Consider the following 14,307-nt stretch of genomic DNA (forward strand, 5'->3'; position numbering starts at 1 on the left):
TCTTGAGCTCTTCATCAGTTCGAATCTCGCCTCTGACACACTAATCATAACTGTGGTTAAGTTCAGTTAGTTTGAAGCAGGCCACAGTGTCAGTTTGGACCAAACAACATATTGCAATCTAAACCAGGAGGAGGAAGTGCCTGAATTCCGCCTTGCCAACTGCGCTGGAGACGAGGGGGCTAAGTGAATGAGCTCAAGGTTCATCTAGGTTTGGTCATGGCACACTAAACCAGGGATTAGGAACCTTTGACTTTCTTAGATGCTGCTGCACTCCAATGCCCATCAGCCTGTCAGAACATCTAATGATCAGGGATGATTGTTGCTGGAATCCAGCAACATCTGGAGAGCTGAAGATCTCCCATGCCTATTCTAAACTATGCTTTAGAACGGCTTATGAAGGAAGCTGCCGTGTTTTGTCTTTGGGTTTCACATGGCTCAGGATTTGGGGACACAAATAAAAAGGGTGATTTAAGATACCTTGGAGGTCAGGAATCACCAGCACCACCTCCAGAAAGAAATAAAAGAGTTATCTATTACTAAAAAAATAGTTTAAAAAGCAGGCATAACTTGGGTGCTTTTGTTTTTTTTAAAAAAGGGGGGCTGATAATAAAGGAGGAAGGATGGAAGAGTGAAAAGGTTGCTTAACCTTTGTCCAAATGGAAACAAAGACTTGGGCTGTGTTGAACTAAGTTGCACTCAGAGGAGACCCATTGAAATTAATGAAATGAAGTTACGTTCCTTCGCATCACTGGTTCTACTCTGAATAGGACTGGGCTTGCATACTACCCTTTTTATCTACTCAGTTACTGACTTCCACACTTTGGAAACATGGGTGTGGTGCACTAATCAGAATGGGAGGTGAGGTGTGGGCTGCAAAGCAATTTTCATGTATAAAGTGTACGAGCCTAAAGTTAACTGCTTTTCTCCCCTCTTGCCATAGTTTCCACTTCCGAACAGATGGCGGAGCTGTGAAAGGAAGCTCTGAATTCTCTTTCCCAACCGCTGCTGAGACCAAGACTTCCTTAGCCCCTTCATCACCCTCAGCTTCTTCTTCCGCTGCCCTGGCCAACACCTCTGCCCCAGATGTGCCCACCCCGAGCTCAGTGGCTGTGCCCTCCACTCCCACCCTCCTGGCCTGGAAACAACTGGCTTCCACCATCTCTCAGATCCCCACATCAGTGCCTAACCTGGCCACGTCCCCATTGACGACTACTTCACTCGAGAACGCCAAGCCTCAGGTCAAACCTGGCTTCCTCCAGTTCCAGGAGAAGTGAGTGATTTCAGTTAAAGGGGAGAATGGAGGGCTGGGGGAGGCAGACCATTTTCCCCAAGAGTGATTTTCTCCCAAATAGCATATCCTTGCTGCTCCCCTTTCACAACCATAGTGTAATCCCAGCTCTGCTCCCTCTTGTTTAAAGCCAGGGTACTTCTGGGTCTCCGCAGGTAGCAATGACACTACAGTGGTACCTCGGGTTACAAACACTTCAGGTTACAGACTCTGCTAACCTGGAAGTAGTACCTCGGGTTAAGAACTTTGCCTCAGGATGAGAACAGAAATTGCGCCGCGGCAGCAGCAGGAAGCCCCATTTGCTAAAGTGGTACCTCAGGATAAGAATGGTTTCAGGTTAAGAATGGATCTCTGGAATGAATTAAGTTCATAACCAGAGGTACCACTGTATTGCCTTTTGCTCCCACAAGAAGCAGTGATGGCCACAAATCTAGATAGCTTTAAAAGACAAATTCATAGAGGAGAAAAAGGCTGTCAGTGACTAATAGCCCTGATAGTTTTGTTATACCTCTAGTGCTGGAGCAGTATGCTTCTGAAAACTGCAGGAGTGGGGAGTGCTCTGGCACTCTGGTCTTGTTTGTGGGCTTCCCATTGGGGCATTTGGGTACCTGCTGTAAGAAGACGCTAGACTAGATGGGCCACTGGACTGATCCAGCTCCCAAGCTCTTAAGCTCTGTTTTCTTCTCTCCCTTCTCTTGCCTGGCTTTAAATGGGTTCTAGGACAAATTAGGGATTGGAGCATAGGAAGTTGTTTTGTCCCAATGGGTCCATCTAGCTTAGTATAATCTACTTGGACTGGCTGTAGCTCTCCAAGGTCTCAGGCCAAGTGGGATCTTTCCTGCCACTTGCTCACCTGAACCTTTTTGCTTGAGTTCCTAGGGATTGAACCTGGGACCTTCTGCATACAAAGCAGGTGTACGACCACTGAGCTAGGTGACCATCCCCTTGAAGGGAAGTGATTTGAAAGGCCAGGATGGAGCATCTTAAGTCATCATATGTCACGGGGGTGGGGGGACCCTGATTTCTAATAGCAATGATGCAATTAGAAGGGAGGTCAGGGAAGGCTGTCCAGAAACTTATTCTTCCTCTCTTTCTAATAAAAATTCCCCAGTGATCCATGCCTGGCAACAGATTGCAAGTATGCCAACAAATTCCACTTCCACTGTCTGTTTGGGAACTGCAAGTACGTGTGCAAAACCTCTGGGAAGGCGGAGTCCCACTGCCTTGACCACATCAACCCTAACAACAACCTCGTGAATGTGCGAGACCAGTTTGCTTATTACTCTCTGCAATGTCTCTGTCCTAACCAGGTAAGGGTGAAAGGCTGGGAGGTAATGGGACAACAGCGGGTGGGGGAGCCAAGGCAGGCGCTTGGAGCCCACTGGTGTCATGCTCTGACTAGACCCATTGAAATGAATAAACATTAGGTCCAGAAACTTCAGAAGGTCTACTGAGTAGAATTTTGTTAGATGCATCCCAGAGAAACAGAATGGGGTCAATGCCCCATTGTGCGTGTCACCCATCAAATTACAACTGCACTGCAGGTTTAGCCTAGTTTAGCTGTCATGCCACATCCTCCAGCTAAGGGCTCGTCCACACTTCTGCTTGTCCCATTCTTTCTAGGCATGGTCCAAGCAATTTTGTGATTGCCCTGCTGCTTTCCCCCGGAAAAACCCATTGTTTATTGCTGAATTAGAACAAACAGAAATCCACAGAAAACACAATCTGCATGGATAAATACATGCATTTCATAAGGGTCAGCGGAAAAAAATTCTACTGGGACATTCCTACCACCAGACCTCATGCTAACTTGGGTGGGTTTTGTTCTGAGTCAGGGTTGCTGTTCGTGTTGTATGCTGACCTTGCTTGCCCTCACCTCCTCCTTCCAGCACTGTGAGTTCCGAATGCGAGGGCATTACCACTGTCTTCGCCCTGGCTGCTTTTTTGTGACCAACATCACCACCAAACTCCCCTGGCACGTGAAGAAGCACGAGAAGGCAGAGCGCAGAGCAGCCAACGGCTTCAAGTACTTCACCAAGAGGGAAGAGTGCGGCAGGCTAGGTAAGTCTCTCTCCATTGGTGTAACATGGTGTTGGGGCAGGATCTTTCACCAGTTGGCAGCAGCAAAAAGTCTGGCGCTGGATCTAAGACCCACAGGGAGGTTTGCATACAATTGCACTCAGTCACTCTTGCCATTTCTACCATAAAGAGTGTTTTTTTCCACCAGGCTTTCTTCTTCCTCCTTTGATAACGGATTCTGTTCCCTTTCCCCAAGCAGTGGGAAGTTCCCAGCCACCTTTGCAGGATCTGTTTCCTGTAGAGGAAAGAACATGGGAAACTAGTGACCTCTCTCTCTAAAAAAAATAATGTTTACTTACAAATCTTCACGTTGATTTTTGTAGGGGTGCAGTGGCAAGCATACAAGCAGTTAGTGCCTGGGAAGAGCCCCTTATTACTAGCCTTTTTTATTTTATATCACACCTCAAAATGGGTATGATTGTCCCAACATCCCTGTGAGGTAGGGTAGGCCGACTGATACCAGGTCAGCCAATGAGCTTCATGGCTGAGTGAGGATTTAAAGGTAGGTTTCCCCAGCTCCTTGTGCAGCCCTCCAATTGCTACAACTGCACCATCTCCCTAGCCTTTCACACAACCAGAACGGAGTGCACTTCTATTCCAAGCCAAATCATCTGCTTTCTGTGGGGGTAGGCAGCATAGCTGGCAACCTTCCTTTTTCTTGCATTGGTAAACGGCCATAGCTGTCAACCACCCCCTTTTTTGCAGTGGGAAACGGCACTGGAATAAGGGAATTTCCCACGAAAAAATGGAAAGTTGACAGCTATGGTAGGCAGACAAACAGGTTTGCAAAAGTTCCTTTAATCAGACTGCATTGTTGCCTTTGATCAGTGGGTCCTGCCCTGAGTAGTTAAGAATGCGAGTGGGGAAGGCAACCCACAGCTGTTTCTAACAGATACAACCCCAGTGGCAACTCCCCAGCAAGGTCTCTGCTCACCCTGGTTGCAGGAGGAGAGTCACAGGGAGCAAACGCCTGCTCTGATCACCTTAGAAATTTGAGTGTGACGGAAGAACCCTGAAATCTCCCAGTAGTCCTTTTTGCACAATACCCTTTGGCTTGAGGAATACATTTTTTGATACTCCTTGCCAGATCTGCCTAGTAAAAGCCAAAGGGTAAATATTTCCCAATGGTGGTAGTGGCAGGGTAAGGGAGAGAATCCTCCCATTCTCTCTTCTGGCATCTACAGTCGCTTCGGTGCTGGAGGCGAGCACATTCCCTCTTTCGATGCCAACCATCCAGGCACATCAAAGCGCCTGATAGGCGGCACGGAACCAGGCAGGGGTGTGTGTGGTTGGCAGCTCCGCTTGCCAGACCTATTAGGGCCATGCCAAAAACAATTACTAAATTGTAAACACCTCCCCCTCCTCTCCTCCAGCTGCTACGGAAAAAAGTGAACCCTCCTGGGCTAAACCCACACAAGGTTGGCCCCTTCTGCAGACTATGAGCAGAGGCACCCAGCACTCAGCCCCACTGGCTCAGCTGCTGAACTGCAACCAGAAGGGGTTGTGCCAATCCCTGGACCACGTCGCTACTTTGTTATTTAATAGGGGTGCAACCAGTTCTAAATTACTTATTTATCTGCAAAAATTAAGAGCCATCCCATATAGAAACCAGCTTTCTGCCCTCAGTAATCCAAATGACAGGACCAGTTTTTAGGGCACCAGTGATAGCTGGGACCTGGGTGTTTGCACCTCTTAGTTTAACAGGTGCTGAGTTCTAGCACAGTCATAGGTGTGTGTGGAAGTGGTGGAGACTCTTTCCAGAAGGCCTACACCATGGCTAATGGTCAGGGATGGCTGTATGTGTTGTGTGTGGACACAGGTTCTAAATCCCTATCTGAACAGCCAATAACACCCACCCACCCACCCACCTCAAACCAGCCAACTTGATGGCTCTGCAGTCAAAGATTCCATGCAGGATTGGCCTAGACTGAACACATGCATATGGCAGCTCTAGTATCAGAAACAGATTCTGGAGGATTCTTGTTTGACAGATAGTTTTTTGTAAGTAGCAGGGGCTTCTTCGGGCAGCCACCTTTCCTATACACAGATGGTCCAAGGGGGGAGGGGAGATAAATTCGGCTTCTAAGCCTTTATTTGTAGGCAGGGGGAAAGTCTCCTTTGGCTTTTGAAGCTGGCAACCCCCTCTTTTCTCCACCAGCTGTACCTGCACCTCTCACCCCAGAGAAGTGTTTAGCCCCATGTCGTCTGGGGCACCGTGTATTCACTGGAGGCCTGGAGAACAAACAAGCCACAGCCGCCTTTGTGTCCCTGGCTGCCTCCCCGCTACCCCCCTGAACACAACTGATTCTATTGATGGAGATAAAAATAGCCAATACGCGCGCAAAGCAAAACAGCCAACATTCAAAGCGAGGCAGGAGAGAGATCTCTTCCTATTTGGTTGTGGGTTTTTGTGGTTTTTTTACTTCATAAAGAATTCATGTTGGAGAGGCAGCGAGGCCCGTGGTAACCTGGGCAACGGCAAACAACACCGTCAGTCTGCCCCTTACCTGGGTCTTGGCTTACGAATGTCAAGCGGCTTGGCGGTTGCCACTGTTTGCTCAACCGGTGCTGTTCCAGGGGATGGCTGGGGCCAGACAAAGCCGCCCGATGATACATGACACTCAGCTGCCCCAGCAACGGGCAAGCCTTCACCTGCCTGCGGCCGATACAGTTTCAGTCCTGCCAGCACTGTTTGTTCTTCTTCCTGAAAGGAGAACAGGGGGGCGGGTTGATAGAGACAGAACAGGGGGGCGCTGGGTGATGGGGGGAGTTCTACGGGGTGAGAGAATAATATTTAAACAAATACCAAACTTGGCAGAGACATAAAACAGTGCCAGTTTCTTAAGAACATACAGTTTGCTCAATTCACTGGCTGAATTTGGCAAGGAGCAGGCATTGTGGTGGGGGACATTTATGGATGCGCTGAGGAAGAAAAGAGGTTCTTCATGATGTGTGTGGATTTGTGTGCACAATATTGTTGGTGAACATGGACTGTTTGTGATGCTTTTCAAGTATGCAAAGTGACGCACAGCCCTCAATGTGATGCATGCCATTGCAATCGCAGCATAAGGAACTTGGGCTGAGAACCAGCAGATTCCTCAAATACAGCCCAAGAGCCTGCTTGAGTTTGATAGTCCGTGAGCTTCTGGGCAAGCAGACCAATGGTTTCTTTCTAAACAGGTGTTGAACAGACTGAGCTCTGGCACCATCCTCTGAATCATCACTATCACTTGCCTACTGGCCATACTACCTATGGGGCTGATGGGAGTTGGAGCCCAACATTACAGCCAGAGGGCTACCCTCATCTAAACCCCCAAAGAAAAAGGAGAAATCAGGGCTGCCATCCCGTTAAAGGAATCTTACCAAGTTACTCAATTAATTGATTAAACTTACACAAATCTGTTCTGAAACAAACGAAACAAAATGTGTTTCTTTTGCTTTTGTTCAAGCACGAGGCATTAACATAGGAGAGGCATATCCTCCTCTGCCAGCTGCAATTTTCATAACTACTTGCATTTAAAAACTGGGCTTCAAAAAATGCTGTCCAATTAATTTGGACACATTTTTAGTCTATCAACATGGTTTTTAATGGATTGATCTAGCCAATTAATAAATTAAATGTTGCGGCCTTACTTAGTTAATTACATAGAAAAATTAGGACACCAAAAGGGCTTCACATACATTATCTCACTCATCTTTCCCCCAATGTTGCTGGAATACATCTCCCATCCTCTCTGGCCATTGGCTGTGCTGCTTGCTGGGGCTGATGGGAGTTGGAGTCCCACCACCACCTGTGAGGACAAAGGTTCCCCATTATTACTCTAGAGCAGGCATGGCCAAACTTGGCCCTCCAGATGTTTTGGGGACTACAATTCCCAGCATCCCTGACCACTGGTCCTGTTAGCTAGGGATGATGGGAGTTGTAGTCCCAAAACATCTGGGGGCCATGTTTGGCCATGGCTGCTCTAGAGCCATGTAGCCCCTCCCTCTCCTTGTTCATTTGAGACTTCTCCCACCACCACCTTTGGCAAAGTAGAAAGGATTCAACCAGCACTCATGTTCAGTGGCCCTAAAAACCTTTTAGATGACATGAGACCTACTCCACACTGACCCCCTTGCCAGCCAGGCTTTGTGCCATGTGCACTTGATTGGACTAGGTGAGCAAAGTAGGGGAAGGACATCTTCCATCTTCATCAGATGTGGGAAAACTCTGGCTTGCAGATGTTGCTGGCCTACACCTCTCACCATCCCTGACCATTAGCTATGCTTGTTGGGACTGATGGGAGTTGTAGTTAGTTCAGCAACATCTGGAGAGTCACAGGTTCCCTACACCTGATTTAAGTCTTGGATTCTGAGACAATTAATAAAGCAATCTCCCCTCCCCCCTTTCTCACCTGTGTCAGAAGCCTATGCTACTAGTTTAAAACAAGTTCTTTTTCCTGACCCCTTTTCAACAAAATAGAATCCTTTCTGCCTTGTTCTCCCACATTAGGAAGTATTTAACACACAAGTCTGGGGATGCGGAAGAGCCAGCAGTCAGTCCCAATTGCTGCACTCTCTCAGAGATCAAATAGGACAGCAGCCATTGCCAAGCCCCCTGCCCGGAGCACAGCTGTTCCACTCCTGGCCGCTGTTAACTTATGAGGTTTGCATCTGTTTTGCATTCCCTCCCTCCCAGGTTGCAAGTACAACCAAGTGAACAGCCATTTCCATTGCATCCGTGAAGGCTGCCAGTTCTCCTTCCTCCTGAAGCATCAGATGACGTCCCATGCCAGGAAGCACATGAGGAGGATGCTGGGGAAGAACTTCGACCGTGTTCCCACTCAGGTGACTCCTCCTGCAGGGTGGCTATAAATATGCTTAGAAACCACTAAGCTATGGCACTTCCCCATGTAAGAAGTTGCTATATCAAGTCAGACTATTCAGCTCAGAACTGACTGGCAGCAGCTCTTTGGGCGGGAGCTTTTTCCAGGCCCACCTAAAGTTACCAGGAATTAGGATCTTCTACATGCCAGGCAGATGCTTTACCACTGAGCTGCAGCCCTTCCCCAAGACCTATGTGAATTGTCCAGGACAAGATGTGCAAGCAGAATCTTCAAAATTCCTCACAACTCCTGATCTTTGCTCTAAAATCTGCATTCACATTCAGTTCCACCATTGTATTATTTCTGCAAATATCCAAAAAGCATTCCAGTTATGTTAGAAAACGTGACATTAGAATTATCCCCCTTTGCTCTTATTTTAAAACTGCACTGGTTGCCAGTTTGTTTCCAGGCCCAGTTGAAAGTGTTCCTGCTTGTGTTAAAAGTCTTAAATGACTCAGGCCCCAAATATCTGAGAAACCACTTCCTTCCCTACAGTTGAGCAGAGGGGGCCCTCTTAGTCGTTCCACTGCCCTCAGAAACTTGGCAGGGGGTGGCCACCCCTAAGTTGTAGACTTTCCTGCCCACAGAGGTGCATATTGCACTCGCACTACACAGATTTCAGCAAATGCTGTAAACACTCTGCTCTGGCCTTTGACAACCGAGATGTCTGTTTTCACGACCCACCCTGTTCCTGTAACTTTCCTCTGTTTTAACAGTTTTTAATTCTGAATTTTAAAGTGTTGTAACCCACCCCAGGACCTGCTGGTGAAGGGCAGGTGGCAAATGTAGTAGTAGTAGTAGTAGTAGTAGTAATAGTAGTAGTTGTAGTAGTAGTAGTTAATATAATGCAGAATCAAAAGACCGCCTTCCCCCAGCACATCTTAATGCACATGCTGCCTCTGCCATAGTCGCAGCTGCTAAATTCAGCAAGTTCAACACAGCCCAATGCTGATGCCAAGATTCCCAGGCCCAGACCCAGGTGGCAACCTCTGCATATATACGCAGAATTCACAATGCCAATATTAGCACCCTTTAGGCAGGTGCTGTATGTGATGCCAGCCCAACCCATCATATGTCCTTGAAGACATAACACGCACCAAACAGATGTCCACTTGGAGTCCAACTACTGTTATTGGTGTAGAAGTCAAACACACCCCTCCCAATATTGCGTTTCTCGCTGCAGGTTATTGGACACACTCCAAGGAACGAAAACCTTCCCCAAGTCAGCAGCATGGCTCCCAGCCCAGCCTCATCAGGGACTCCTGCTTCCTTCCAGGGACCCCAAAGTATGATGGATACCGAGACAGATGAGTACATTGACTACACAGGATGCAGCCCTGGTGGCATCTCCTCCGAGTCCTCCAATATGGACCGCAGCTGCTCCAGCACGCCAGTGGGCAACGAAAGCACTTCAGCCGGTAAGTGACACTGGGAGGAAATGGTTTATTTGTGACGCTTTGCTTCTGAGCAGCCTAAAAGTTGCATCCCTTGAGTGCTCTCTCGCACAAGCTGCGCCAAATCCTCCTGCTGCCATGTGGGATCTCCTCCGCCTCTGACACAGCAAGAGACGTCACTGTGTCATCTAAAAGAGCCCCTTTGACATCACCATTGCTGGTTTGTGAAAGTATTTTTATTCTGATCCAGAATGGGCTGTGCAGCTCATACCTTGCTAAAATAATTTCTGATGGAAATAAAGGTATTAGTACTTGCTCACTTAAAATCTCCCCACCACCGCCCCAGTGTCAGGGCTTGGGGTTATTGGGGGGACACATCAGTAAGGTTGGCTGGCACACCCCACAATTTCATCAAGGAGCATTAACCTAAAAGGCCTCAGAGTATCCCCATGATAGCCATTTTTAAAAGTAACTGTTCCCTCCACCACAGTTCAAGTTGATGTCCTTTGCTTGGGGCAGCCTGCTGGAGCTGGTGGAAACGTATTACTAAAAAAAACCGGTCAATATCAGGGCAGCAAGTAAATGCTAATCGCAACCACTCCACAAACAGGGCAGAGTACAGAAACTCATAGCACTAAGGAAGCAGCCATAGTCCTTTATTTAAACTGCACCACTGCTCATCACACCTCTCCGGGATGATGGTGCTTGACTGTAGCCAGCCTGCCACAAACCAGATGGGGAGGACAGGCGGTAAAAACTGCCGTTGTCCCTCTTTTGATACTCACAGGGCCCTCTGCCACCTCTTGCTCTTCCCTGTTGGTCTCTGGGTATGCTCACTCCATCACTGCTGTCCATCACACTCTCCATCTCTTCTGTCAGTGGTTCCATTCTTGTACGTGTGAATGTGCTCTCCATTTTCATTGTATTGCTTACACTCTTGGGTTCTCATTTTGGTTCTATTTTTTCTTTTCTTTTCCTTCTTGTTCTGTTTTTTCCCCCCCTGCTATTTTTTTTCTTTCTTTCCACATTTCTCCAGGCTGCCTGGCTGCTGCTGCTGCTCCTCCTGCTGCTGCTGCTGGTGATGACGTTACCCAAAATGCACCACAACCACCACCTCTGCCTCCATCTTTCTCACAAGCCCTGCTCAGGTCTCCCCTTCCTTCCCTCCCGTATCTCTTCTCTCCATCTTGTGTCTCATACTCTCTGCTAAGTGCCACTCTGGGATCCAGCAGGGGCCTTGTCTTGCCCACCGCCAGCTCAACAGGGTTTTCACCCATCATTGCCGCCCCAACTCCAGTCAAAAGCGATGTCCCTCTAGTGCAGGATGCGGCAGGTAAAACCATTCTACACTTTCTCTCATACTTTTACAGCCCCACCCGCCTACCCAAAAGGCTCCACCTCCCTGTCCTTCCACTAAAGTCCTAGGGATGACAAACTGGTGCCCAAAATGACACATACCTATAGTTATTGGATTGCCATTAAAAAAAAATCATCAATTTACAGAAGACCAATTTTTGATTGCAATAACAGGTAAGACGAAGGGAGGTTAACCTACAGGCCACAGAAAAACCCACCTCACCACAAAAAGTGGTTTCTTTAAAAAAATGAACATTTGTTCATTTTTTTTTAATAGTATACATATATATTTCTAATTACCAATTGAGCCTCTGCCCCTCTGATCACAAACAGTTTCCTATGCCGCCCAATGCAAACGGCTAATAGCAAAAGTGTTTTATGACAGTTAAATAACCACTTTGATATGCAGCCCCCAAAGACTTGATGGTGGGTCAGTGTGGCCTTTGGCCCTTAAAAGCTTAGCCACTCTTGGACTAGGCAACTAGTCTCATTTTCAGAAATGATTTGCACAGCATGCTACCTGAATGTACTCATCAACTCCCACCACAGCAACAACCTCAGGACTCAAATCTGGCTCACCCAGTCACTATCTCTCTACAGTCATGGTGGCCCAAGTAGGGTACAGAGCCTAGAAATCTGAAACGTTTATTCAGCCCTGGTTAAGAATGCTGCCAGCTCCTAAACACTGGGTGCTGTCCCCTGAAAATTTGAAAAGTATCCCCCAGTGATGTGGTCTCCTAAATTCATCCCTTATGAAAACCCCTTTTCACTCTTTGGGTTGGGCATAAACATTCTCTCCTATGCAACCTGTTTGTAAGGGACAGGCTTCCCAATGTGCTGCTCTTGCCCAGGAGACTACACAGCCCATTCTGGACTTACCCCTCACCATTTCTGTGAGGAGCAAGATGGAGTCAGTGCAAGTTGAAAGTCTGTGTATTCATGGCCCAGGACAGTTGTTGGAGCAACATTAGATGCATGTGGTGGTTGGTTTTATAGTCATAATTATTTCATTTTATTGTGCTTCATTTAAATCACCTTTACTTACTAGCTAGTTCCTAAGAAACGCAAGGAGAAAAATCTCATAAAGCAGCGCTGGGGAACTTGTGTCACTGGACTCCAATTCCCATCACCCCCCAAGCAACATGGTTAGGGATTATGGGAGTTGGAATCCGACAACATCTGGAGGGATGCAGATTCTCCATGTCTGACTTTGAGTGAGTGAAACAGTAAACTTATATCAGATGACAGATGAGTTGCTCATTGCTCTCCATGTCACATGCAAGTTCCAGGTAAAACATCTTTTTTTAAAAAAAAGAGGGAATAGTGTTGAGCCCGTGGTTTATTAACATGGTCTGGTCCTGGCTTGCGGCTACTGCTCCTTTGATGTAGTGAGAGTACAAATATTTATGTATGAGAGTGGAGTCACAAAGCACTCTCTCACAGATAAAGTGCCAAAGGAACAAAGGCAGAGCAGGTAAAAAAAAAGGTGTAATGACCAGAAGTACAAGGCCTTCCTTTCTCCATCTCTTAAGTCTATTCATCTCTTGCCAAACCACTTCAAGGGAATGAAAAGATTGGCATTGCAGTGGCCAGGCTTTGGGGATGAGGTGGATGGAATGAGTTTGCCTGAAGGAGCCTACTGCCATTCCTCTCACTGCCTAGAAACTGTAAAGATCAAGAAACACTGGGCAAACACTGCTTGTCTGAACCCACCCCAATTAGCTAGGCAGGAAAGAGAAGTGGCTCTGATGCAGAGTCCAGTTCTAAAATCTCCTCTGCCCATTTCATTTCCCCAGGGAACACCATCACCATGCCAACTGCCGCAGGGGCCAAGAAGCGCTTCTGGATCATTGAGGACATGTCCCCATTTGGCAAGCGGCGCAAAACGGCCTCCTCCCGCAAGATGCTGGACGAAGGAATGATGCTGGAGGGCTTCCGGCGCTATGACCTCTACGAAGACTGCAAGGATGCCAGCTGCCAGTTCTCACTGAAGGTCACCCACTACCACTGCACAAGGGAGAACTGCGGCTACAAGTTTTGCGGCCGCACCCACATGTACAAGCATGCCCAGCACCACGACCGTGTTGACAACCTGGTGCTGGACGACTTCAAGCGCTTCAAGTCCTCCCTGAGCTGCAACTTCCCCGACTGCCAGTTCTCGGGAAACAGCACGCACTTCCACTGCCTGCGCTGTGGCTTCCGCTGCACCGACAGCACCAAGGTGACGGCCCACCGCAAGCACCACGGCAAGCAGGACGTCATCAGTGCCGCAGGCTTCTGCCAGTTCAGCTCCAGCGTGGATTGCGAGGTGCCTGACTGCAAGTACAAACTCAAGTGCTCCCACTTCCACTGCACCTACCCCGGCTGCAAGCACACGGTGGTGGGCATGTCGCAGATGGACTCGCACAAGCGCAAGCACGAGAAACAGGAGCGCGGAGAGCTGCCGGCCATCTCTCCGGGCCCCGAGGCCCTCCCGCCCTCCACACTGGAGTACGATGCGCAGAACTCTTCCGTCAACCTTGACAGCTCGCTCAACCTCGGCACTGACACAAACAGCTCCCTCTTCTTCCTGCAGAATGCGGCGGGCGTGGGCCTCAACGACTCCTTGGACCTCAGCCAGAAATTGCCAGAGACTGCAGGCGCTGCCCCTTCCCCCGCCAGGGAGGGTGGGGTCCCCGGAGAGAGTGAGCGGCTTCCAGCCAGCTGTGGCAACGTGGAGGATGACTCCTCCCACGATGAGGACGACGATGAGGAGGAAATGAATGAGGAAGACGAGGAGGAGGAAGACGACGACGATGACGATGATGACGAGGAGGAAGATCTGAACACAGACTCTGAAGAGTCACTTCCTGACCCCCAGGCCATGCCTGCTAAGGACGTTAGGGAACTGGGGGAGGCTGCTTCTCCTTCTGCAGTCCACAGCGATGCTTCCAGACCTCCAGGCGAGCAAGCCCCCGCCCCTGAGGCCTCCCCTTAACTTATAGACAGCAGCAGCAGGGTTTTTTGATCTTTTAAAATAATAAGAAACTGAATTAAATGAGAGGACCCCGCTATGTGAGGCGAGAACAAACGCTGGAAGGGCAAGCAGCAAAGAGAAACACACTCACCCAACTCCACCCCAGGAAGTGCACAAGATAACGAGGAAGCCGCTTAATCCTTGGACCATGCAAAAAATAAAAAGGAAAGAAGCCTTGTGCCCATGGGAAGGGCAGGGGGAGGCGGAGGGACCCATCTGTTGGGACGCACATGTTTACAGGGTGGCAGACGGCAAATCTTTTTACTAATATGCAGATGGGTTGGGCCATGGAGAAGTGACCCTCCTTCT

The 14,307-nt window shown here is 48.5% G+C and overlaps 1 protein-coding gene across 9 annotated transcripts in view; it reads left to right on the forward strand.

Annotated features, from left to right (window-relative positions):
* CASZ1 (castor zinc finger 1) overlaps positions 1 to 13,994 on the forward strand; it is a 310,573-nt gene extending 296,579 nt beyond the window's left edge. For 4 of the 9 annotated variants that reach the window (XM_033156198.1, XM_033156199.1, XM_033156193.1 and 1 more), the window contains 7 exons: positions 941 to 1,270; positions 2,400 to 2,598; positions 3,178 to 3,349; positions 8,046 to 8,194; positions 9,416 to 9,650; positions 10,663 to 10,959; positions 12,779 to 13,994. In XM_033156198.1, the coding sequence (XP_033012089.1) occupies positions 941 to 1,270; positions 2,400 to 2,598; positions 3,178 to 3,349; positions 8,046 to 8,194; positions 9,416 to 9,650; positions 10,663 to 10,959; positions 12,779 to 13,959 (2,563 nt within the window). In that variant the 3' untranslated portion in view covers positions 13,960 to 13,994. The remainder of the gene's footprint in view (positions 1 to 940; positions 1,271 to 2,399; positions 2,599 to 3,177; positions 3,350 to 8,045; positions 8,195 to 9,415; positions 9,651 to 10,662; positions 10,960 to 12,778) is intronic. The other 5 variants (XM_033156194.1, XM_033156195.1, XM_033156200.1 and 2 more) reach the window with 4 other exon arrangements.
* The last annotated feature ends 313 nt before the right edge of the window (positions 13,995 to 14,307 follow it).

Source organism: Lacerta agilis, chromosome 8, assembly GCF_009819535.1.
Source record: "Lacerta agilis isolate rLacAgi1 chromosome 8, rLacAgi1.pri, whole genome shotgun sequence".
In the NCBI taxonomy this organism is placed as follows: domain Eukaryota; kingdom Metazoa; phylum Chordata; class Lepidosauria; order Squamata; family Lacertidae; genus Lacerta; species Lacerta agilis.